The 27802-nt window shown below is 38.0% G+C and overlaps 1 protein-coding gene across 50 annotated transcripts in view; it reads right to left on the reverse strand.

Annotated features, from left to right (window-relative positions):
• The window catches only part of SUPT20H (SPT20 homolog, SAGA complex component), a 51928-nt gene extending 24529 nt beyond the window's left edge, over positions 1-27399 (reverse strand). For 8 of the 50 annotated variants that reach the window (XM_063595754.1, XM_063595740.1, XM_063595747.1 and 5 more), the window contains exons 1-9: positions 26744-27052; positions 18742-18837; positions 15787-15822; positions 15100-15158; positions 14757-14823; positions 12469-12595; positions 11299-11402; positions 7797-7913; positions 7626-7679 (exon numbers count right to left, since the gene is read on the reverse strand). In XM_063595754.1, the coding sequence (XP_063451824.1) occupies positions 7626-7679; positions 7797-7913; positions 11299-11402; positions 12469-12595; positions 14757-14823; positions 15100-15158; positions 15787-15822; positions 18742-18744 (567 nt within the window). In that variant the 5' untranslated portion in view covers positions 18745-18837; positions 26744-27052. Of the gene's footprint in view, positions 1-7625; positions 7680-7796; positions 7914-11298; positions 11403-12468; positions 12599-14756; positions 14824-15099; positions 15159-15786; positions 15823-18741; positions 18838-26743 lie in introns of all 50 variants that reach the window. The other 42 variants (XM_063595757.1, XM_063595743.1, XM_063595750.1 and 39 more) reach the window with 18 other exon arrangements.
• Positions 27400-27802: the final 403 nt, after the last annotated feature.

The following is a 27802-nucleotide window of genomic DNA, read 5'->3' on the forward strand; positions in this document are numbered from 1 at the left end:
TCTGTGTCACGTTTTGGTAATTTTTTTTGTATCTCAAACTTTTTCATTATTATTAAATCTATTATGGTGATCTGTGATATTCAATGTGTACTAAATCAAGAAATGATGTATGTTCTCTGAAAGCTTCACCGATCCACCACTCCCCAGTGTGGGATCTCCCCTATCTTTCTCCTTCTTCTCAGGACTTCTTACTTCTAGAAACATTATAATATTTAAATTAGGCAAAAAAATGGCCTCTTAGTGTTCAACTGAAAGGAAGAGTCACACATCTCTCATTTTAAATCCAAAGCTAGAAATGATTAAGCTTAGTGAGAAAGGCCTATAAACAGCTACAACAGGCCAAAAGCTAGGCCTATGGTACCAAACAGTTAGCTAAGTGGTGAATGTAAAGGAAAAGTTCATAAAGGAAATTAAAAGTGCTACTCCAGTGAACATCCATAACAGATAAAAATGCAAAACAGCCTTATTGCTGATACAGAGGAAGTTTTAATGGTCTGGATAGAAGATCAAACTAGTTGCAACATTTCCTTAAGCCAAAGCCTAATCCAGAGCAAATTCCAACTCTTTTCAATTCTATGATGTGAGAGACGTGAGGAAGCTGCAGAAGAAAAGTTTGAAGCAGAAAACTGGTTCATGAGGGTTAAGAGTAGAAGCTGTCTCCATAACACAAAAGTGCAAGGTGAGGCAGCCAAGTACTGATATACAAACTGCAACAAGTTATGCAGAAGATCTAAGATAACTGATGAAGGTGGTTACCTTAAACAACAGATTTTCAAATTAAAGAAGACAGTCTTATATTAGAAGAATATGCCATCCAGAACTTTCATAGCTAAAGAGAGGTCAATGTCTGGCCTCAAAGCTTCAAAGAACAGGCTGACTCTCTTGTTGGGGGTTAATGCAGCTGATGACTTGATGCTGAAGCCAATGCTTATTTGATCATTCTGAAAATCCTACAATCCTTAAGAATTACTACTCTATCAGTGCTCTATAAATGAAACAACAAAGCCTGGATGACAGCACATTTGTTTACTGCATGTTTTACTGAATATTTTAAGGCCACTGTAGAGACCTACTGCTCAGAAAAAAAAGATTCTTTCAAAAATATTACTGCTCATTAACAATGGCCTTGTCACCCAAGAGCTCTGATGGAGATGTACAAGGGGATTAATGTTTTCATAGCTGCCAACACAATATCCACTCTGCAGCCTATGGATCAAGGACTAATTTTGACTTTCAAGTCTTAATATTTAAAAAATGTATTTTGTAAGGCTTTAGCTGCCATAGATAGTGATTCCTCTGATGGATCTGGGCAAAGTAAATTAAAAACTTTCTGGAAAGGATTTGCCATTGTAGATGACACTAAGAACATGCATGATTCATGGGAGGAGGTCAAAATAGAAACATTAATATGAGTTTGGGAGAAGTTGATTCCAACCTTCATGGATGACTCCAAGGGGTTCAAGACTTCAGGACAAGAAATCACTGCAGATGTGGTGATAGCAAGAGAACTACAATTAGAAGTAGAGAGCCTGAAGATGTGACTGAACTGCTACAATCTCATGATCAAACTTGAATGGATGAGTTGCTTCTTATGGATGACCATATACGGTGTTTTTTTTTTTTTTTTTTGAGTCAGAGTCTCCCTCTGTCGCCCAGGCTAGAGTGCAATGGCGTGATCTCGGCTCACTGCAACCTTCACCTCCTGGGTTCAAGCAATTCTTGAATTGCTACTCGGCCTAAGCCTCCCGAGTAGCTGGGATTACAGGCAACTGCCACCATGCCCAGCTAATTTTTGTATTTTTAGTAGAGACAGGGTTTCACCGTATTGGCCAGGCTGGTCTCGAACTGCTGACCTTGTGATCCGCCTGCTTCGGCCTCCCAAAAGTGCTGGGATTACAGGCACAAGCCATGGCACCTGGCAAAAGTGGTTTCTTGAGATAGACTCTATTCTTGGCTGTGAACATTTTTGAAATGACAACATAATATTTATACTACTACATAAACTTAGTTGATAATGCAGCAGCAACAGGGTTTTAGAGGACTAACTCCAATTCTGAAAGAAGTTCTACTGTAGGGTAAAACTGTATCACATGCTATAGAGAACTCTTTCATGAAAGAAACAATCAATGGGGCAAACTTCACTGTTGTCTTTCAAAAAACTGCCACTGCCATCTCAATCTGTCAGATCCTGATCTGTCAGCAGTCATTAATATCCAGGCAATACCTTCCAGAAGCAAAAAGATTATGACTCCCTAAAGGTTCAGATGATCATTAGCATTTTTTAGCGATAAAGTATTTTTGAATTAATGTATATAGATTTTTTTTTAAACATAATGCTATGGCACCCTTAACAGACTATAGTACAGTTGACTCCTGAACAACACGGATTTGAACTATGCAGGTCCACTTACACTGGAGTTTTTTTGTTTTTCTTTGAGACAGAGTCTTGCTCTGTCGCCAGGCTGGAGTGCAGTGGTGCGATCTCAGCTCACCGCAACCTCCACCTCCTAGGTTCAAACAGTTCTCCTGCCTCAGCTTCCTGAGTAGCTGGGACTACAAGCACACGCCACCACGTCCAGCTAATTTCTGCATTTTTAGAGACGGGGTTTCACCATGTTGGCCGGGATGGTCTCGATCTCCTGCCCTCATGATCCACCCGCCTCAGCCTCCCAAAGTGCTGGAATTACAGGTGTGAGCCACTGCGCCCAGCTAGGAGATTTTTTTCAATACAAGTTACACTGAGTGTGCATGCCTCTTCTGCCTCCCCTTCCATCTTCTTTATCTCTTTGCACCCCTGAGACAGCAAGATGAACTTTTCCTCTTCCTCCTCCTTGGCCTACTCAATGTGAAGATGATGAGGATGAAGACCTTTAATATGATATACTTATTGAATAGTAAACATATTTTCTCTTAGGATTTTCTTAATAATGTTTTCTTTTCTTTCTAACAGTTAATTCTAAGAATACAGAGCACAATACACATAACATACAAAATACATGTTAATCGCCAGGCATGGTGGCTCACATCTGTAATCCCAGTACTTTGGGAGTCCGAGGCGGGCAGAACGCTTGAGCTCAGGAGTTCGAGATCAGCCTGGGCAACACAGTGAAATCCTGTCTCTACCAAAAATAAAAAAAAATTAGCTGGGCATGGTGGCATGCACCTATAGTCCCAGCTACTCAGGAGGCCGAGGTGGGAGGATCACTTGAGCCTAGGAGGCAGAGATTGCAGTGAGCTGAGATTGTGCCAATGCACTGCAACCTGAGTTGCAACCTGACTCTGCCTCAAAAAAAAAAAAAAATCCAGTAAGGCTTCCCAGCCAACAGTAGGTATTAGTAGTTAAGTATTAGAGGAGTCAGAAGTTATACATGGGTTTTTGACTGCACAAGGGCCACTGCCCCTAACCTCTGTGTTGTTCAAGGTCAACTATATAGTGTAAATGTAACCTTTTTATACACTAGGAAACCAAAAAGTTCATGTGACTTGCTTTATTGCAGTATTTGCTTTACGGCAGTGCTCTGGAATCAAACCCACAATAACTCCGAGGTATGCCTATAATTTGTAGAGCACGGAATGGTCAGGTTGTAAGAGTGGCTACTCATTAATTCAAGAAACTATCTGAGCACCTATGATGTGTTAGGCACCTTTCCAGGAACTGGGGATAAGGTAGTGAGCAAAACAAAACCCTCTGCTCTCACAAAACCTATAGGGTCATAAAGGGTTATGGCATTTTTCAGTAACTGTGAAGTAACAGTCCTATCCTATACTCAACTCAACTACATTACAAGAATAAAAATGACTCTGCTAATATTGTGTGAACTCTATATACCCAATTCCAAACATACAGGCTCTTTACTATTATCACATAACATATTTTACTGAATCCTATTATTTTGCTTAACCTCTGAAATATCTTTTTTTTTTAAATGTTTGATCTACTTTAATCTCCTGTTATTGTTTAGTTTGTCCCCCCTATGTATTTATTTATTTATTTTTTAAATTATACTTTAAGTTTTAGGGTACATGTGCACATTGTGCAGGTTAGTTACATATGTATACATGTGCCATGCTGGTGCGCTGCACCCACTAACTCGTCATCTAGCATTAGGTATATCTCCCAATGCTATCCCTCCCCCCTCCCCCCACCCCACCACAGTCCCCAGAGTGTGATATTCCCCTTCCTGTGTCCATGTGATCTCATTGTTCAATTCCCACCTATGAGTGAGAATATGCGGTGTTTGGTTTTTTGTTCTTGCGATAGTTTACTGAGAATGATGGTTTCCAATTTCATCCATGTCCCTACAAAGGACATGAACTCATCATTTTTTATGGCTGCATAGTATTCCATGGTGTATATGTGCCACATTTTCTTAATCCAGTCTATCATTGTTGGACATTTGGGTTGGTTCCAAGTCTTTGCTATTGTGAATAATGCCGCAATAAACATACGTGTGCATGTGTCTTTATAGCAGCATGATTTATAGTCATTTGGGTATATACCCAGTAATGGGATGGCTGGGTCAAATGGTATTTCTAGTTCTAGATCCCTGAGGAATCACCACACTGACTTCCACAATGGTTGAACTAGTTTACAGTCCCACCAACAGTGTAAAAGTGTTCCTATTTCTCCACATCCTCTCCAGCACCTGTTGTTTCCTGACTTTTTAATGATTGCCATTCTAACTGGTGTGAGATGATATCCCATAGTGGTTTTGATTTGCATTTCTCTGATGGCCAGTGATGATGAGCATTTTTTCATGTGTTTTTTGGCTGCATAAATGTCTTCTTTTGAGAAGTGTCTGTTCATGTCCTTTGCCCACTTTTTGATGGGGTTGTTTGTTTTTTTCTTGTAAATTTGTTTGAGTTCATTGTAGATTCTGGATATTAGCCCTTTGTCAGATGAGTAGGTTGCGAAAATTTTCTCCCATGTTGTAGGTTGCCTGTTCACTCTGATGGTAGTTTCTTTTGCTGTGCAGAAGCTCTTTAGTTTAATGAGATCCCATTTGTCAATTTTGGCTTTTGTTGCCATTGCTAACCTCTGAAATATCTTGATAGCTAAGGCTATTTTTCTAAAAAAGTGAATCAATTAATAATATTGCTAAACAAGAATTTGTTAGAATTAACCAGTTGCTTTCTCATGTCCATTAACTAGATCTGGCTGGTTTCTTCCTCATTGTGTCACTTAAGAGTTTATTTTATTCACTGAATTCCTACAAACTGCTAGTTACAACTAGTGGCTTGATTTAATATGGGCTTTTTTTTTTTTTTTGGACAAGAGTTCTTTATTGGTGCTATTACTACTGTTGTGTACTGTCTCTTGCATCAAACCAGGAGGTACACAATAATTGACTGTCTCATCTTCAATCAGTGGGTTTGATCAGATTTCTACATTATAAAATTTCCCATTAACCTATCATCTAATGGTTTTCACATCCAAGAAATACTTCTGTCTAGATTCACTACTTCATTAAGACTTTCAAACTTTTATTTTTTAAAAGTCTATCATTTCTTTTGCACCTATTAGCTGGAAATTTTCCTAAGAATTTTCCCTCAGTTACTTGGCTGCCTAAAATACAGTTCATAACAAGAAGGGCAGGATAAATATTATATTCTCTCCTTTATCAATCTTCAGAGTAAGAATCTGATGCCCTAGCAAACTCTGATGGTAACCAATGAGTTTTTCTGTTTTCTAATATTCTTTTAATAGCTTTTAATCTTTTTGTAGATGACAACATTATAGCCCAAACCAAAACACAATACTTGGTAGTTACTGATGAACTGAAGCTTAGTTTATAATCACATGTCACAGAAAGGATAACTACCATTACTGATATTTTCTTTTGACTTAGTAATTATTCCTCACTATAGTCAGGCAACTGAACACTTTTGTGAGTGGACATCTCATATACAAGGGGTCTTTAAAAAGTTTATGAAAAATGAGTATTAAGAAAAAACTATACATAGGTTTCAAAACTTTTTGCACCAAAATAAACATGTACTAAGCTGTTATAACATGTCTGAACAGAACCTAGTTTGAAACACTAAGAAGGATAAGACATCAGTTTGAAAACAGCCTCTACCAGAGCAACATGAATTCTGCTAAAACTGAAGCAAGAACAAACATCAAATTGATGGTGAAGCTTGAGTGGAAGAATCGTGAAATCACTGATGCTTTTTGAAAAGTTTATGAGAAGAATGCCTCAAAGAAAGCAGCAGTTTACAAATGGGTAACTGGTTTTAAGAAGGGACAAGACTATGTTGAAGACGAAGCCTGCAGCAGCAGATCATCCACATCAATTTACGAGGAAAAAAATTCATTTTGTTTGTAACCTAACTGAAGAGGACCAATGATTAACAGCAGAAACAATTGCCAACACTATAGGCCTCTCAACTGGTTCAGCCTGAACAATTTTGACTGAAAAATTAAAGTTGAGTAAACTTTCCACTCGATGGGTACCAAAACCACTGCATCCCGATCAGCTGCAAAAGCAGAGCTTTCAATAGAAATTTTCAACAAGTAGGGCCAAGATACTAAAGCATTCTTTCCAGTATAATCCTGAATATAGTAAAGCACAATTAAGGCAATGGCCACCAAGAGGCGGAAGTGATTCAGTCAAAGCAAAAGCAGACAGATGAAGAGCAAAGATCATGGAAACAGTTTTCTGGGATGCTCAAGACATTTTGCTTGTTGACTTTCTGAAGGAACAAAGAATGATAACGTGCTTATTATGAGTGTTTTGAGAAAGTTAGCCAAAGCTTCGGCAGAAAAATGCCTGGGAAAGCTTCACTAGAGACTTCTGCACCACAATGCCTCTGCTCATTCCTCTCATCAAAAAAGAGAAATTTTGTAAGAGTTTTGATGGGAAACCATTAGGTATGCACCTTACAGTCCAGATTTGGCTCCTTCTGACTTCTTTTTGTTTCCTAATCTTAAAAAAAAAAAGTTTAAAAAGTACCCATTTTTCTTCAGTTAATAATGTAGAAAAGATTGCATTGATATGGTTCAGTTCCCAGGACCCTCAGTTCTTCAGGGGTGGACTAAATAAATGGTTGATATCATTTACAAGCATCTTGAACTTGATGGAGCTTATATTGAGAAGAAAAGTTTATATTTTTTATTATTATCTTTTAATTCCAGTTTTCCACAAACTTTCTGAAGTCCCCTCATATAACACTGAGCCAGAACTGGAGGGTTAACTGGTTATTCTCAGGGGTAAGAGAGTTCCCCTCATTTCAAGGCAACCAGTATAAATGGCAAAGAAAGATAGGCTAGGCAAGGGTTTAGAAACTTGAATTATTTAAAAAAAAAAAATCAGTATCTATTTGTAACCATGGTAAAAACAAAACATTTTTCTTCTGTTTGAGAGGAGATAAAGAACTAAGTTTTATCTCATTGAATATATTAGGCCAGCTTGACCTTAAAATGATCTTAGGCAACTTGAGGGATTACTACACATATAAAGAGACCCTTAACTTCTAGATCTTATAAAGGAATACCAGCTTTTCACATAAAGCATCAAACTTAATTATTGAATAAAAATAAGCAGAAAATCACTTTTGCTTAATGATAATTTTTTTTCATCCTATATTTTGCCTGTTTGAGATTAAAAAACAAAACAACTAACCTGGGTCCATTTGTGGTTATCACTTGTTATTGAATGTACATCACAAATTAAAGTCTAGAAGAAATAAAAATTTAAAAAACTTATTAATCTATGCACAAACATATGAAGAATTCGATAAATAAAACTCCCAACTAAAATCTAAAATAGTATTTCTTAATTAAACATCCTTACCTGCATTGTTGGACGTAAGAGAATGTGCCGACTTTGGTAACCAGGAGATTTCATGTTACTGGACTGCCTGTAGTCACGTATTTCTGCTATGACACATCCGCAATGAAAAATATTAACCTGTTTGGGCAAAAATACGTAAATGTCATTTTTTTTTCCAAAAGCCTAAATAAGTGGGTTTATATCAAACATTTCGCATTCTTTACATTCATGCAACATTTCTGGCCACTCATGTATGTACTCTTCAGTAGATTTCCTTGGTAGATTTAACACTATGTAAACCTTTTCAGAGGAAGTATTTCATGTTCATCACTATGACACAAGAAGCAATTTAAAACTATTTAATAGTTTCTAATTATAGATTGACTTTGGCATCTACCAAGTCAACAGTTTGACTTTTGGCATTTACATACTATTATGTTACAGATCCTTGGAACTGCTGTTCTTCTGCAGCTCACAGGCTTACTGTTACATTTCACTAACTTTGTCATTACTGTAAAGTTTATCATTGTTATAAATTGCCAACCAACCTTGCCAGTGTTTTAGCTTCTAGATATAACTTCTATATTTGCTCTGCTAAAATTTTCAGAAATATAATTTTGCCCTTAGCCTTTATTAATAAGAGGGAAGCTAAATATAAAATTCAAATGAAAAATAGTTTTTCAGGCTGGGCACAGTAGCTCATGCCTGTAATCCCAGCTTTGGGAGGCTGAGGCGGGTGGATCACAAGGTCAGGAGACCGAGACCATCCTGGCTAACATGGTGAAACTGCGTCTCTACTAAAAATACAAAAAAATTAGCTGGGTGTGGTGGCGAGCACCTGTAGTCCCAGCTACTCAGGAGGCTGAGGCAGGAGAATGGCATGAACCCGGGCGGTGGAGCTTGCAGTGAGCCGAGATTGGGCCACTGCATTCCAGCCTGGGTGACAGAGCGAGACTCCGCCTCAAAAAAAAAAAAAAAGAAAAATAGTTTTTCAGTCCTTTCTATGCTCAAATGTAAGAACTATTATCATCGAAGTCTTGCTAGTTATGACTTGCCATGGTCACTCATAGTATGTTTTTCACCCATTCAGAACTTTTAGTGGGTACTGTGGTCTCCATGTTTTGTCATTCTTATTGTCATTCTTTTAAATAAATATTTACTGAGCAACTACAATGCATACTATGTGCTAGGCACTATCCAGGTACAGCTTCACAGATACAGTAGTCAGACAACATTTGCTCTCAGTTGTGGGAAGACAGGCAATAAACATGTGAACAGAACAAAGTAATTTTAGATAGTGATGAATTCTATAAAGGAAATCAAATAGGGAAGGGCTAATCTGGATTGTATGTGCAGATAGAAACCTTAGGTTTTACCTAAGATCTGAATCACAAGAAACGGCCAGACACTTCAGGGACAGATCATTCCAGACAGAGAGAATAACATATGAGAAGTTCTTACTGTAGGAACAAGCTTGGAGTGTTTTATTGTGGAAATGAGACAAGGATGGATGGAATGCAGCGAGTGAGGATGAGATCTAGAAGATGAAGACAAACAGGAAAGCAAAGGTTTTGTTCAGAACACTGGGCACGACCATGTATCTTAAAGAGAGGCTGGCATTTGCTGATGGACTGAATGTGGAAGGTAAGGACAGGGTCATCTGTTAGACTGAAGAGACTGGTGATAAAACTGGTTTGGGAGGTAAAATAAAGCTCTGTTTTTGTCATGTTAAATTTGAGGAACCTATTATATATCCAAGTAAATATGTAAGTTAGGAGCTTGGTGGAATGGCCATGGTGAGGCATATAAGCAATAGACTAAGTAACATTTTAAAAACCCATGAAACTGGCTGAAATCATTCAGGGAGAATATTACTAAAGAAAAACAGAGAGCCAAGACCTGAACCTGAAAACACACATGTTTACGGATGGAACAGGGATTATAGTAAAAAAGACCAAAGGATTAGAGAAAGCAGAGGAAAACCAGGAAAATGATGTCTCAGAAGTCAACAGAAAGGCATTTCAAGCAGGACGCAGTTATATCCACTGATCTTTGCTAAGAGGCCAATTAAGAAGAGAACAGAAAAGTGACCAATTATTCAGTATATGAAGATCACTGGTAACTCTGACAAATGCAGCCTCTGCAGAACGATGTCACGATGCCAAATGAGATAGGTGGTGGAAAGAATGGGATCTGCAAAAGAGGAAATGACTATAAATTCTTTGAGTAGCGTGGCTGTCAAGAGTAACAAGAGCAGTAGTTGGAGAAGGACATGAGGTCAAGGGAGGATTTTTTTAAAATTTGAGACATACAGGTTAAGAATCCTTTATCTGAAGTGCTTCAGACCAGAAGCATTTCAGAGTTGGAAATATTTGCATTATACTTAGGTTAAGCAGCCCTAATCAAAAAACCTGAAATCGGAAATGTTCCAATTAGCATTTCTTTTAAGTGTCAGTCAGTGCTCAGATTTTGGAACACTGTGGATTTCAAATTTTCAGATTTGAGATGCTTAACCTGTAACACAGTATGCTTGCATTCTGCATTTAATAGAGAAAAAGAAATAGAAAAAAAGAGAGGTTATAATTTTAAGTCCTTGAGAAGGAAGGGGAGGATCCAGAAAACAAGTGGAGGGGATGGATGTCTATAAACAGTATACATCAACTATTTTAACGGGAAGGCAGGCAGATATGAAGAGAGAGGTAGGGATGCTAGTCAACTGGTGCTAGGAGGAAACGAGAGTTCTCATGTGATGTCTTCTTTTTCCTCAGCAGAGTACACAGTATGGCTGGGGTTAAGTTAAGGCAGTAAGAAGAAAGTAGAACAGGGCAAGGGAGTGCTTACCTAGGCAAGCTATGAACAGAAGTACAGATGTAAAGGCCAGTTTCTGGCCCCCAAGTGAAAAACTTCATAAATATTCAAAGTAGTTTCTTTCATAATTTCTTGATTGTAACTATAGGGAGATTTCCAATTGATGAGCTAATTGTTCTAACTATTTTAGAAGAACTACGTCTCTACGTTTCAGTATACCCTAAAGGTTAAATATCCGACAACAAGCCCATTTCCAGATAGCTATATATGTCTCATTTCATCTTCTATTATTATTAGTTTTAGAGACAGGGTCTTGCTCTATCACCCACGCTGGAGTGCAGTGGTGCAATCACTGCAATTCTGGTTTTCCTCTTCCTTCTCTAATCCTTCCTTCTCTAATCCTGCAGTGGTACAGGAGGATCACTTGAGCCCAGGGGTTTGAGACTACAGTGAGCTCAAACTCCTGGGCTCAAGTGATCCTCCTGCCTTAGCCTCCCAAAGTGCTGGGATTACAGGCATCATGAGCCACCAAAGCCCAGCCTGATTTCATGTTCTAAAGGCTGTTGGGAACAGTGATAGAAATTAAATATCATCTGTCATGAAACATCATGTAGTCGTTTATATACATATATGTATACATACATAAAAATGTGACATATATATATCATATACATATAACAAATATAAAGACATTTTAAAGACAAAAATTTTGTACCTGAGATTTTTCTAGGAGATCAACCAAAATAGGAGGTAATTCTTCTGCATCCAAATATTCAAGCAACTCTCCTTCTTCATAGGGCAGTCGAATGGTCTCGGAATCTTAATTTAAAACATGAAGTTTGAAAATGATCACGCTCACTGAAAGCTTAGCTGTATAATTCAAATGGCTTTTCAAAGAACTGTATATAATAAAACCAAAAGGCATTTCAACCAAGCAAGGATCAAAAAAAATAAAAATAAAAAACAAAACCAAAAGGCCCTCCTAATGTCCTTCTTAAGGGGGAAAAAAAAAACCTAACACATTATGAAAAAACATCTGGCATAACGTCACAATCTGAACCACAGCCCAAAGCAAAATAATCAGAATATGATAAAATTCCAATGTCAAAGTAACTGAAAGTTCACTGAAGACCAATTAATCTAATCTGGAAATCAGAGGGACAATTTGGTGCCTTATCTGAAAAGTGGTCACTTTTAGAACAAAATTCTCTTGGTGTTACACTTTACAATTAATTACCAACACACACAAAAAATTCCAGCTATGTGAGTTCCTTGTAGAATTCACATTATCATCATATTAAATTTTTACACCTCTTTAATGAAACTGAAGTGTTTCTATTTTTAAATTATTTTCATATTCACCATTAACAGAAATGTTCATATTCAGTATTAATAGAAATATTTTAATATGTGAAAATTACTCAAAAGGCAGTGAGTCTGCTTAATTTTGAAGATTTCAGACTCATGTTCAAACTGCAGGATTACCTACCTTTAAACACGGTATGCTATCTTAAAATATAAATAGCAATAGAATGAAAGGAAATTCTATTTTAATCATCTGTAAGTTATGCCTCTATAATTTTCCTTTTTTTTTTTAACCTTTCCTTTGGTTCTGAGATGCTTTTATAATTGGACTTCAAAGACATATCAATTAGAATACTTCTAAAATGCACATTCAGGAAAGATAATTGTAAGAGAGATAATTTCTAATATTCTACCAAAACATATCATAAGGAAGAAAACTGGGATCAAAATCTGTTTTTATCACTAGGTCATCACTATCTGAAGGACAAATGCTTTAGCAGGTTAAAAAACTACTTTAAAAAAACAGCACATCCTGCCTAGCAAAAGTATTTTGTGGCAGCTGTGCTCTAGAGGGTCTTACCTGATCCGTTTTTTCCCCTGAGCATCAGAGAATATCCCTCATTTCCTGGGTATAGATTGACCACTAAACATGACAAAGTCTCTTGCATAACAAGCTTCTCTAACAAGTTCACATTTCTTCTTAATTTCTGCTTTAAAAAGAGGCAGAGCTCATGAAAATAATCCAGTATAACCTTAACAAATAATGCTATGATTTAACAAAATCAGGCTTGAATTAACCTTTTGGTGCTCTTTCTGCATTATGATTCTGAATAAATGGAGAAGGCTCACAAAACTATAGCCACTACGTATGGGACAGCTATGTAAACTTAATTTTTATTTACTACTATGTTTTATGCAAATTAATTCATATTTTAAAAATGGGTGACCTATAAGACAATAAAAGCACTTAAATATAAAACAAGTACTTTTGAATACTTAAGAAATAAAAATATTTAAATAAGTAGTATATAAAACCATTAAATGCAAATATATAAAACACAGAAGCATACAGTTTCCACTAAGTAGAAGTCTAACCTAAAGAATTTGGGGCATTCTCTTTGGTTGTATCTAAGAAGTGCACATTTCTTAAATATTTTATAGGCTAAATAAGATACAAACAAGTTCAACAGCTCTAAGCTGAAATGTTGAACCTAAAAATATCTAATTGGTAAGATGAAGTAAGCAATTTGGACATTTTCTATAAATCCAATTCAACAGCTCCTTAAAAACCACAACAAAGTCCATGATTTTAAAAATGCTTATAATTTAAAATAAAACCTACCTACTTACAGATTTAACAAATCATGTCATCAAATCTTATTTAGCAAAAATAACAGTAAATTTTTTTTAGAATCTCAAAAAACAAAATGTTTTGAATATCTTATCTTTAGTAAATATATATTAAACATATATCATACACACATACAGAAAGAAGTGATAAATTCTTAATCTGTCATCACCATAGAATCAAAACACTAAGCAATCTGAACATTTTTTAAAAAGGCAAACAACTTTTAACCACTTTGATGTTAAACTAGTAAAGAGAGACTTAAAATGTTAGTCTTTTCAGTGTAGAGAAAACCCTCATAATTTGACTTAAGACAGAATTAGAAAAATTTTTACAGTATGTGTACCTCTTCAACAAAACAAATTAGCTACCAGAGTTGATCTCATTTAGACTAGAGGTTGCAAATTTTCTTTCTTAATGGGCCAGATAGTATTTTACGCTTGTGGGCCAAATAGTTTGTGCTGCAATACTCAGTGTGTCTTTGTACCTGTGAGGCAGCCCTAGATAACATACAAACCAACAGGTGTGATGGGTTCCAATAAAAATTCATTTATAAAAACATGCAGTAGGCCACATTTAGCTGGTGGAGAGTGGCTTGCCAATTCCAATTTAGAATCTTCATATATGTAGCTCTCTTATTTTAGTTCTGTCACTGACATGATGAATATGTACATTCTATTGCTTGTAGTGATGGTTTCATGAGGTGTTTCTATAATGCACATGTCAAAACTTAAAAAAATCTATAAACATGTACAATTTATTGTATGTCAAGTATGTATCAGTAGAACTTATGAAAAACATACTGTAAGATTTACTTATAAGTTTAAAAATAATTTTTTTCCTAATGTAAAGATTTTAAAGTTAGACACTACTGGAATTCCACTGTTTTTGGCCTAAATAGTAAAACTGTATTCATTTTTAAAGACAGACAACAAAAGCTCATAGAGACGTTTAGACCCTTCCAACCCGAGGGCTCCAAGACATCAATAAATCGACTTCTGTTACATGTCTACTACCCATATCTTTATGCCAAATAAAAATGAATTAAGTTAAATTGGCCATGAACTCGGTTTATGACCAAGCTCACTTTTTATTACTGTACTTGAATTTCATACATGCTCTGTAATAGCTCTGGCTTTCCAGTTTAAATCATCATGAGAAAACAGGTTACTGCTATAAATCTGTAAATAACTTCTCAGGAGGAAGTGCTATAAATTCATAAATCACTTCTCGGGGGAAGAAGAAGCAAAAGATAATATATACTGTGGCTTTGCTTATGACTTCCTAGTGAGACAGTCTGATACTCAGTATAACTGTTCCTTCACTCCTACCTCAGCAGGTGATCTCTGCCTGGTGCCAGATTAGCCAGAGCTCTGGGTCAGCTACAGAATTGACTAGGGTCAGGTTAAAAAAGATGTTAGTTCACTCACACACACAAAAATAATATTCCAAATGTAACTCCTCCAAATTCCTCTCTTCTACATTTCAAAAGCTACAACATAATAAAAATGTATACTTACCTTAACTTCAGGTTCTTTTTCACATTCTTCAATATACAAGTCATAAAGTTTTTGAAATACAGATTTTCTAAAAAAATTTAATGAAACAAATATATAAAATGTTAACAGAGTAATCATCATGACATGAATGTTATTTAATTTTTTCCTAAATTTTCACATTTTTGCCTCAATTTCCCAAAAACTGGGGTGGAGCTGAATATAGTAGCTAACATCAACTTAGAAATTCCTAATACATGCAAAGAACCTATAAAATTTCTAGCTCAGTCCCTACGAGGAATGCAATAAAAGGTAGCTATCATCATATTTCAATGAATCTAAGATGTTACCAATTAATTATTCATACCTTCCACTTGATAGGTATTTCCTTTTAGGAGGTCTCTGTCGGGCACTTTCAATGACATACTAAAAAACAAAAGTTTATGAGAACAGCTTGCTTTTTGCTTTTGACTATGAACAACTGTATTGAGTATATCTAAAACATACGTAAGGCTAAAAAGGCTATTCACTTAACTCTCTGAATTACATCTTGTAGGAAAAACTACTTAACATCTAAAGATAAGTTTCAAACAAATGAAATTTGAACTGCACCACGATTTAGCAGAGTATTTCATTGCCATAAGCAAAATCATAGTTTCACAATCATGACTTCACAGGTCAGAAATATTATCAATATATTTTATGGTTGTTCAAAATATGCTTACTGTATGAAAAATTGTATACTGTATACCTTAGCTATTTTTTTCCTTTGAGTAATTAGAAAACTTGTCAAAACAGGAAAATACAATTTTAGAAATTCTATATCCTTCTTCAAGTAAGTTTTATTCCGTAACATTATTATCTTGAGGATTCCAAGTAACAGGTGATCCAAATATCACCTGGTATTTTTATATATTTACAGCAAAATGATATGCATACTTGTCCTAAAATAGTAATGTGCTCCTTTAAAAATCACATACAAAAATTTCTTAAAACTGAGCTTTTGTCAATTAAAGACAACACTATTTCAATATGTAACTTAGTCACACCTCACCTCTGCACGATCCAAAGCTAGTTCTAAAGCTTGTTGCTGTAAAAAGTAAATAGTATATTTGGTAATATTAGTTATTTCCACAAAAAAATTTAATATACATTTAACATTTCTAATGTTTTCTAAAACAGGTCTAATATATTTTCCTTTATTTGTCTCCTCCACTCCACTCTATGATCAATATATATATAACAAAGAAAAAATATGAGTCTTGGGCACCTGATTACTAACAACAAACTAAATAAGAATGCTAACACGGTCTCTCTGGTCAGTGTTTGTGAGGCTAACATAGGGGAGGTTTGGATGTGGCAGCTATCATCACTTCATAGACATTAATTTTTAAGAGCACCATTCAAAAAAATATACTGGCCATAAAGTATACAATCAAAATGAAGGAAAGGCTAAACTCTCCTCATCTGCTAAAAATCTTGAAAATTGGGAGTGCGGTTGTACTGGCACTTAACATTAACTTAGAAATTGCTAATATATTAATGAAAAAAACCTACAACATCTCTAGCTCAGTGCCTAGAAAGAATAAATGATGGCTATCATTGCCATGTTTCAATGAATTTAAGATGCCATTGAAAGCATGCATCATTATTCTGCATAACATTAAGACAGAAAAAAATATGCTATCAATTCTAAGATATTCTTGAGTATCAACTCATCATCAATTCAGTAATATTAAAATATAAAAGAAAATGAACCTCAGAATTGATGAAATATATTACTGTTACTACATGTAAGGTTTGAGATCTACTAGTAGATCTCTATCCATTCATTTTTTAGAGACGAGGAAAAAACATGGTGAAGCTATGCTATGTCTTCATTTGTAAAGCCATCATTTCTAAAGACACGTATGAATAAAAGTACTAGGTTCTAAACAAAATTAAACATGGCCAGGCATGGTGGCTCATGCCTGTAATCCCAGCATTTTGAGAGGCCGAGGCAGGAGGATCACCTGAGGTAAGGAGTTCAAGATCAGCCTGGCCAACATGGTGAAACCCTATCTCTACTAAAAATACAAAATTAGCTGGGCGTGGTAGCACGCGCCTGTAGTCTCAGCTACTCAGGAGGCTGAGGAAGGAGAATCACTTGAACCCGGGAGGCAGAGATTGCAGTGAGCCCAGATCGTGCTATTGTACTACAGTCTGGGCAAAAAGGGCAAAACTCCATCTCAAAAAAAACAAAAACAACAAACAAATAAAACAAAACCCAAATATACCACCAGTGGTTTTCTTTCTAGTTTTCTGTTTTATAGTCTTTTTCATTCACAATGATAGTCATTTTTAAATTTTATTAAGAGGCACAGAACTTTCGGTTTTTATTTAAAAGGACTTAAATTCTTCTGTCTTATTTTGCAGATTCCAATACCTCAACCTACCAAATTGCATGTGGGTAAAAACTCCTACCACCCACCAAAGTCCCAGGAGGGTAAGGGGGAAAAACAAATACTGCCACCCTTTGGAAATCATGGGAACTTTTAAGTGACCACCTAGTCCTAAGGATGGAGAATTTGTATAATTCCAAAAATAGTGGGCCTTCTTGCACTGTTCAATAAAAAACCCACATTATCAAATATCTAAATGATAAGTGAACAAAGTCTGAAATCTGCCATCTTTTCAAAACGTTCAGTTATAATAAATCTACACTAATTTGCTTTGTTAAAAAATCTTGGCCAGGCACTGTGGCACATGCCTGTAATTCCAAAGCTTTGGGAGGCCAAGGTGGGAAATCAGGAGTTCAAGACCAGCCTGGACAATATAGTGAGATTCTGTCACTACCAAAAAAAAAAAAAAAAAAATTATAAGAAGCGGATTCCCAATGAAACTGGTTCCCAGGATTCAAGAAGCGGATTCCCAATGAAACTGGTTCCCAGGATTCAAGTTAAGATTCCTGACTCCCATTTTCCCTGATCCCATTTTCCACCATGAAAACATAATTCTGTACATATACACTTCACAAATACAGAAGGTTCTTTTAAAATTTGCCCATAAAATTTGTTTGTATCAAAAAATTATAATAAACAAAATCAAATATATATAGTCTAGGACAATTTTAAACAGCCAGTCATCTCAAGTAAATATTTCATCTTCTGAAATTAAAACTTCAAAGGGTCTAGTGAGACATGCCTACATACATAAATAAAAGCATCATTCATTCATTATCTCCTTCAAAAACTTAAGAGGAAAATGATTAGGTAATATAGATGCAAAATACAAGGTGTTGTCAGAACCCCACTGTGATACTTCTACTTTTCTCTAATAGGGGAGGAGTAGATAGGCAAGAACCAAGAGGAGAAGGAAGACAGATGTTTTCTGAAGTTTGTGACGCAGAATAGGGGTTATCTAAATAAATAACATGGTGGTCAATGTTCATTTATTCTCTGTCAAATGCTGCTGCTTCTTTAAAACATTAAAAAGTGTTTTTCCCCCTTAGTCTGTCATTTCTTAATGGCAAAAGTTAAATGCCTACTCCTAAGTATGTTTAGTGACTGTAAGTCAGTGAACAGAAATGTGCCATTAGAAGATTAGCACTGATGCTGCCTGAAATACGTTATATGCAGTTAGCAGGTTACATTTGTTTTTAAATTTTAATACAATCTAAAGAAAAGCTTTAAAATACGAGAAATCTATACTCCCCAAAACTATTTGTATTTATACCCATCCTCCTTGCCAACGATTTGGAATATGGCAAAGTAGATAGAGGTAAATATTTTTAATACTTCATAAATACAAGCACAGATAGATGGATGAATGTGATCACTGTAACACTGATTAGTGAGCAATATATTTTATAGAGAAGACTTTGCAATGGGATTGCTAAGTAATTTCCCAGTTGGGATAACCTGTACAGCTTACAAGAGTATTTCTATATCTACAATACAAATATCTTTATGAAGACGAAGGAAGAGAACATTCTAAAACACAAATTTGAACATACTGAGCTGAAGCTTACCATTATGGCATAAAATAAGGGTCCAAAAGAAGAGATAACTTATGTACGCTGATGAAGTGGGGTGAACACCATGCCTTTAACATCAATCTTACAGTACTGAAAAGCAAAAACAATAAAACCCCAATATTAACATAAGGCTATTAAGAGAAAAAAAAAGAGATTACATATTTAATAATTAACAAGGAAAATTACTTATATTTTTAAGACATATATATTTTTAAGACACTTTTTAATAATGAGTAACAATAAAATTCATGTACCACAACCTATCCACTCACTGCTGAAAAGTAGTTTCAACTAGGAAGGGCAAAACACACTTGCCAAGTTACAATTATTACTCCTTTTCTCAAAAATACTTAACATCCCCAGAGAGAAAAAAATACATTTTTTAAAATCTCTTCTCTATCACCACTGTTGCTATTCTCATTTTTCCTCTGAATTATTTTAATAGCTTGCCCACTGGGCTTGATCACTATCCAGTTCACTTTACAAATCACAGATATAATCATGTCTGCTGATAAAAAATCCTCTTATTAATAAGAGAGGACACAAACAAATAGAAAAAAATCCATGCTCATGGATAGGAAGAATCAATATTGTGAAAATGGCCATATTGCCCTAAGTACTCATAGATTCAATGCTATTACCATCAAGCTACCATTAACTTTCTTCACAAAACTAGAAAATACTACTTTAAATTTCATGTGGAACCAAAAAAGAGCCTGTATAGCCAAGACAATCCTAAGCAAAAAGAACAAAGCTGGAGGCATCATGCTGTCTGACTTCAAACTATACAATGCTACAGTAACCAAAACAGCATGCTACTGGTACCAAAACAGATATACAGACCAACAGAACAGAGGCCTCAGAAATAACACCACACATCTACAACCATCTAATCTTTGACAAACCTGACAAAAACAAGCAATGGGGAGAGGATTCCCTATCTAATAAATGGCCCTGGGAAGACTGGCTAGCCACATGCAGAAAACAGAAATTGGACCCCTTTCTTACACCTTAACAAAAATTAACTCAAGATGGAATAAAGACTTAAACATAAAACCATAAACCATAAACCATAAAAACCCTAGAAGAAAACCTAGGCAATACCATTCAGGACATAGGCATGGGCAAAGACTTCATGACTAAAGCACCAAAAGCAATTGCAACAAAAGCCAAAATTGACAAATGGGATCTAATTAAACTAAAGAGCTTCTGCTCAGCAAAAGAAACTATCATCAGAGTGAATAGGCAACCTACAGAATGGGAGAAAATTTTTTGCAATCTATCCTTCTGACAAAGGTCTAATATCCAGAATCTACAAAGAACTTAAATTTAGAAGAAAAAAACAACCCCATCAAAAAGTGGGTGAAGGATATGAACGGACACTTCTCAAAAGAAGACATTTATGCGGCCAACATATGAAAAAAAGCTCATTATCACTGGTCATTAGAGAAATGCAAATCAAAACCACAATGAAATACCATCTCACACCAGTTAGAATGGCGGTCATTAAAAAGTCTGGAAACAGATGTTGGTGAGGCTGCAGAGAAACAGGAACACTTTTACACTGTTGGTGGGACTGTAAATTAGTTCAACCATTGTGGAAGACGGTGTGGCAATTCCTCAAGGATCTAGAACCAGAAATACTGTTTGACCCAGCAATCCCATTACTGGGTATACCCAAAGGATTATAAATCATTCTACTATAAAGACACATACACACGTAACGTATGTTTACTGGAGCACTATTTACAGTAATGAAGACTTGGAACCAACCCAAATGCCCACCAATGACAGACTGGATAAAGAAAAGGTGGCACATATACACCATGGAATACTATGCAGCCACAAAAAAGAATGAATTCATGTCCTTTGCAGTGACATCAATGATTCTGGAAACCATCATCCTCAGCAAACTAACACAGGAACAGAAAACCACACATCACATGCTTTCACTCATAAGTGGGAGCTGAACAGTGAGACCACATGGACACAGGGAGGGGAACATCACACACTGGGGCCTGTTGGGGGGTTGGGGGAAAGGGGATGGAGAGCATTAGGACAAATACCTAACACATGCGGGGCTTAAAACCTAGATGACGGGTTGATAGGTACAGCAAACCACCATGGCACATGTATACCTATGTAACAAACCTGTACATTCACCACATGTATCCCAGAACTTAAACTAAAATTAAAAAAAAAAGATACATTATCTAGCCTATTTGACACAAAAAACAACAATAAAAACAAAACGAAACCTCACTCCTTGGGTACATATGTTTCTAATATTTGGTGGAAAGATTCATTCAAAAAATCAATGAATCCAGGAGCTGGTTTTTTGAAAGATCAACAAAATTGATAGACTGCTAGCAAGACTAATAATAAAGAAGAAAAGAGAGAAGAATCAAATAGACGCAATAAAAAATGATAAAGGGGATATAACCACTGATCCCACAGAAATACAAACTACCATCAGAGAATACTACAAACACCTCTACGCAAATAAACTTGAAAATCTAGAAGAAATGGATAAATTCCTCGACACATACACCCTCCCAAGACTAAACCAGGAAGAAGTTGAATCTCTGAATAGACCAATAACAGGCTGTGAAATTGAGGCAATAATTAATAGCTTACCAACCAAAAAAAGTCCAGGACCAGATGGATTCACAGCTGAATTCTACCAGAGGTACAAGGAGGAGCTGGTACCATTCCTTCTGAAACTATTCCAATCAATAGAAAAAGAGGGAATCCTCCCTAACTCATTTTATGAGGCCAGCATCATCCTGATACCAAAGCCTGGCAGAGACACAACAAAAAAAGAGAATTTTAGACCAATATCCCTGATGAACATCGATGCAAAAATCCTCAATAAAATAATGGCAAATCGAATCCAGCAGCACATCAAAAAGCTTATATCCACCATGATCAAGTGGGCTTCATCCATGGGATGCAAGGCTGGTTCAACATACACAAATCAATAAATGTAATCCAGCACATGAACAGAACCCATGACAAAAACCACGATTATCTCAATAGATGCAGAAAAGGCCTTTGACAAAATTCAACAACGCTTCATGCTAAAAACTCTCAATAAATTAGGTACTGATGGGACGTATCTCAAAATAATAAGAGCTATTTATGACAAACCCACAGCCAATATCATACTGAATAGGCAAAAACTGGAAGCATTCCCTTTGAAAACTGGCACAAGAGACAGGGATGACCTCTCTCACTATTCCTATTCAACATAGTGTTGGAAGTTCTGGCCAGGGCAATTAGGCAGGAGAAGGAAATAAAGGGTATTCAATTAGGAAAAGAGGAAGTCAAATTGTCCCTCTTTGCAGATGACATGATTGTATATCTAGAAAACCCCATTGTCTCAGACCAAAAACTCCTTAAGCTGATAGGCAACTTCAGCAAAGTCTCAGGATACAAAATCAATGTGCAAAAATCACAAGCATTCTTATACACCAATAACAGACAAACACAGAGCCAAATCATGAGTGAATTCCCATTCACAATTGCTTCAAAGAGAATAAAATACCTAGGAATACAACTTACAAGGGATGTGAAGGACCTCTTTAAGGAGAACTACAAACCACTGCTCAATGAAATAAAAGAGGATACAAACAAATGGAAGAACATTCCATGCTTATGAGTAGGAAGAATCAATATCGTGAAAATGGCCATACTGCTCAAGGTAATTTACAGATTCAACGCCATCCCCATCAAGCTACCAATGACTTTCTTCACAGAATTGGAAAAAACTACTTTTAAGTTCATATGGAACCAAAAAAGAGCCCACATTGCCAAGTCAATCCTAAGCCAAAAGACAAAGCTGGAGGCATCACGCTACCTGACTTCAAACTATACTACAAGGCTACATTAACCAAAACAGCATGGTACTTGTACCAAAACAGAGATATAGACCAATGGAACAGAACAGAGCCCTCAGAAATAATGCCACATATCTACAACCATCTGATCTTTGACAAACCTGACCAAAACAAGCAATGGGGAAAGGATTCCCTATTTAATAAATGGTGCTGGGAAAACTGGCTAGCCATACGTAGAAAGCTGAAACTGGATCCCTTCCTTAGCCCTTACACAAAAATTAATTCAAGATGGATTAAAGACTTAAATGTTAGGCCTAAAACCATAAAAACCCTAGAAGAAAACCTAGGCAATACCATTCAGGACATAGGCGAGGGCAAGGACTTCATGTCTAAAACACCAAAAGCAATAGCAACAAAAGCCAAAATTGACAAATGGGATCTCATTAAACTAAAGAGCTTCTGCACAGCAAAAGAAACTACCATCAGAGTGAACAGGCAACCTACAGAATGGGAGAAAATTTTTGCAATCTACTCATCTGACAAAGGGCTAATATCCAGAATCTACAATGAACTCAAACAAACTTCCAAGGAAAAAACAAACAACCCCATCAACCAGTGGGCGAAGGATATGAACAGACACTTCTGAAAAGAAGACATTTATACAGCCAAAAGACACATGAAAAAATGCTCATCACTGGCCATCAGAGAAATGCAAATCAAAACCACAATGAGATACCATCTCACACCAGTTAGAATAGCAATCATTAAAAAGTCAGGAAACAACAGGTGCTGGAAAGGATGTGGAGAAATAGGAACACTTTTACATTGTTGGTGGCACTGTAAACTAGCTCAACCATTGTGGAAGTCAGTGTGGCGATTCCTCAAGGATCTAGAAGTAGAAATACCATTTGACCCAGCCATCCCATTACTGGGTATATACCCAAAGGATTATAAAACATGTTGCTATAAAGACACATGCACACGTATGTTTATTGCGGCACTACTTACAGTAGCAAAGACTTGGAACCAACCCAAATGTCCAACAATGATAGACTGGATTAAGAAAATGTGGCACATATACACCATGGAATACTATGCAGCCATAAAAAACGATGAGTTCATGTCCTTTGCAGAGACATGGATGAAGCTGGAAACCATCATTCTCAGCAAACTATCGCAAGGACAAAAAACCAAACACTGCATGTTCTCACCCATAGGTGAGAATTGAGCAATGAGAACTCATGGACACAGGAAGGGGAACTTCACACACCAGGGCCTGTTGTGGGGTGGGAGGAGGGGGGAGGGATAGCATGAGGAGATATACCTAATGTTAAATGACAAGTTAATGGGTGCAGCACACCAACATGGCACATGTATACATATGTAACAAACCTGCACGTTGTGCACATGTACCCTAAAACTTAAAGTATAATAAAAAGAAAAAAAAAAAAGAAAACCTTCTTTCCTATAACTACAGGAGTTCTTATCCTGGCTGCACAAGAGTAACTTGCAGAGCTTCAAACTGTGGGATGCCTGTGACCCACCTGCTTGAGACTGATTAAGTGGTCTAGAGTGAGGCACAGTCCCCATTTTTGGAGCTCCCCAGACGAGTCAAACGTGCTGCCAGGGTTGAAGCTCACTCTGCCTAGCAAAGGATGGTGCATAACATTTGCTCTGAGATAAGACTGGGCATGGTGGTTCACACCTGTAACCCCAGGACTTTGGGAGGCCCAGGTGAGAGGATCATCTGAGCTGAGGAGTTTGAGACCAGCCTGGGCAACATAGTGAGACTTGTCACTACTAAGGGAAGAAAAAAAAATTAGTCCAGCATGGTGGCACAGGTCCCAGCTACTCGGTAGGCTGAGGCAGGAGGATCACTTAAGCTTGGGAAATAGAGGCTGCAGTGAGCCATGATCACACCACTGTACTCCAGCCTGGGTAAAAGAGCAAGACCCTGTCTCAAAAAAAAAAAAAAAAAAGTTAGAAATAAAAATAAATAGAAAACATTTGCTCTGAGACTGATGACAAATAAAAATTATTATTATTTTTTTTTTTTTTTGAGACGGAGTCTCGCTCTGTCGCCCAGGCTGGAGTGCAGTGGCGCGATCTCGGCTCACTGCAAGCTCCGCCTCCCGGGTTCACGGCATTCTCCTGCCTCAGCCTCCCGAGTAGCTGGGACTACAGGCGCCCGCTACCACGCCCGGCTAATTTTTTGTATTTTTAGTAGAGATGGGGTTTCACCGTGTTAGCCAGGATGGTCTCGATCTCCTGACCTCGTGATCCACCCGCCTCGGCCTCCCAAAGTGCTGGGATTACAGGCGTGAGCCACCGCGCCCGGCCTAAAAATTATTTTTAATCTATTCACCTAACTTCATGTAACCACTACTGGGTGTCTACACAGCTGAACTAAAGCACAACTTCTGATGACAGAAAACAAGATTTTCCAGGTAAAACAGTTTTGCTTTGATTTTTGGTGAACCCCAAAGCTTTGTTTTTTGCCAAGCCATTAAAAAAAAAAAAAAAAAGGAAAGGGCCAGGTGGGGTGTGGCTCACGCCAGTAATCCCAGCACTTTGGGAGGCAGAGGCTGCCAGATGGCCTGAGCCCAGGAGCAGTAGTTCCAGACCTGCCTGAGCAACATGGGGAAAGTGTCTCTACAAAAAAATACAGAAGGCCGGGTGCAGTGGCTCACACCTATAATCCCAGCACTTTGGGAGGCCAAGGCAGGTGGATCGCTTCAGCCCTGGAGTTCGAGACCAGCCTGGACAACATGGCGAAACCCCGTCTCTACTAAAAACACAAAAATCAGCCGGGTGTGGTGGCGTACACCTGAAATCCCAGCTACTCAGGAGGCTGAGGCAAGAGAATCACTTGAACCTGGGAGGTGGAGGCTGCAGTAAGCGAAGATCGCGCCACTGCACTGCAGCCTGGACGACATAGAGAGACTCCGTCTCAAAAAAAAAAAAAAAAAAAAAAAGTTGGCTGGGGCGGTGGCTCAGGCCTGTAAGAGGCAGAAGCGGGTGGGTCACTTGAGGTCAGGAATTCGAGACCAGCCTGACCAACAATGGTGAAACCCAGTCTCTACTAAAAAAATAAATAATTAGCCAGGTGTGTTGGCACACACCTGTAATCCCAGCTACTCCGGAGGCTGAGGCAGGAGAATGGCTTGAACTGGGAGGCAGAGGTTGAAGTGAGCCAGGATCACCCCATTGCACTCCAGCCTGGACAGCAAGAGTGAAACTCCGTCTGAAACTTTAAAAAATGGACTAACCTCCTAATACAACACAAACACAAGCACCATACAACTGTAAATGATTTACGATCATTTACAATGAGTAAGATATTACTCCTACCCTTGAAAAGCTCGTAGGAGGTTTAAGTTGAATTTAGGTTAAGGTGAAAATTTTCTGACCACTGAATTTGAAGATGAAGATACACTATGTACTTTTCGGACAAAATGTGATGACTTTAAGATTTCTTGTCACTAAATTGGGGATGGGGGCTTACTAACTTTAAATTATTTAAGTACTTCAGACAAAAACTAATAACTTCATATCTCTCACAAAGCAAACATTCTGTCTATACACAGAATTTACTAGAACCTGTGAGGAAACTGTAATCATTATCATTTCCGTTTTACAGAATAAGGCAATCAGAACAACTGACTTTCCTAACATCACAGACCTAGATCAGAATTCAGAACTCTGTGTCCAATCTTAGGTCCCTTCCAATATTACAACCTGCAAACTAATCAAACCGGCATCTGTTTTTACATTTCTTGAAAAAAAGCGAAGCAATTAAAAAAAGGACCCAATTCTGCTCAGAGACGAATATGTATTTCTTAATTTGGATCTAACTTTATAACATGATGATCAACCCAAGTACACTGTACTCAACTCCGAAAATCCTGCTCGTCACTTTATATTTTGAGTCCTACTAGAGACTTAGATGAATTGCACTCAAGAAGACGCGGCCCCCACTACGCAGTGGTTACGGGAGATGGCTTCCAGGGCAACTGTTCTCCAAGTTCATTTCTGAGCGCCCGGTAACCATGGCCAGTAATTAATCCAATTCTAAGCGTTGCTACCAATTCTACTGATTTCCCTGATCCACCAGAGTCTTCCCATTGCAGGAGCTTTTGTCACAACTTAGGCTTTACCTGTACAACCGTCATCTCCACAGAGGAGCGACAAGCCTTTATGCAATATGGACACCAAGAAAACCGCCTTCGAAGACACGCAAGGCAAAATTCTTGCCAGTGTCCGGAAATACCCGTCTCTGGAACCCAAAAGTCAAACTAAAATTAAAAGTTCGGCTTAGCAACACCGCGAAAGGCGATGTAGGCGTCCACCGGGAGTTTAGCTGCCTCAACCTCCGCCCCGGCCTGCCGGGTCTCTGGGGACCCCGTCTTCCTCCAGCGGGCTCTGGGATGCGGCCCGCTCACCTCTGACCCTGGCCGGATCTCGCGCGTCTAAGCCACCGCGTTGCCAGTCGCTGGCCAGTCCCACCCACCTACCGCCACCGCCCACCTGTGCGGGTCGCCTCGCCGCTAGGCCCCAAGACGGCGCCGCCTGCTCGGCCGCAAAGCCCACCCGCCCCGTCGGCGGCTCAGTGCTGCACCCCCACCAACAGCCAGTTCCGGCGGCCGCACTTCCAACTGGTAGGCTGGGCCGAGGGGCGGGGAAGGCGGGCGGAAGGGGAGGAACCGGGAGGGCGGGGCCGCTGCCAGGAGCCTGGAGCGCTGCGTTCCGCGCAGGACGCCGGTGAGGCCCGCAGAGACTTGCGTCCGGGCGGGAGGCGGGGCCCAGGATCTCTGCTCAATCCTGGAGTCCGAGTCCGCAAAGTGGGAGGGAGGGTGTAGATGTGAATTTGGGGAAAAAACGACCCTGTTGAATTTCTAGAGTGGAAGAAACATAGAACTAGCTTTTCTCTTTGCTTAGCACATACAAATGGAAAAACAGCGACACCGTTACCTACATTTACTAGTCCAATGCGTACAACCTTCTGTAGTATATCAACTGCCAATGAGTTTATGTTTTTAAAAAAACCACCCCAGAGAAGGGTTCTAAAAATTCAGAAACCGCATTACTAGCACACATTGTAAGGTCTGTTTTGTTTTGTTTGTTCGTTTGTTTTTCAGACAGAGTCTCGCTCTGTCGCCCAGGCTGGAGTGGAGTGGTGAAATCTCAGCTAACTGCAACCTTTGCCTCCTGGGTTC

This window comes from Pan paniscus, chromosome 14 (genome assembly GCF_029289425.2).
Source record: "Pan paniscus chromosome 14, NHGRI_mPanPan1-v2.0_pri, whole genome shotgun sequence".
Classification (NCBI taxonomy): domain Eukaryota; kingdom Metazoa; phylum Chordata; class Mammalia; order Primates; family Hominidae; genus Pan; species Pan paniscus.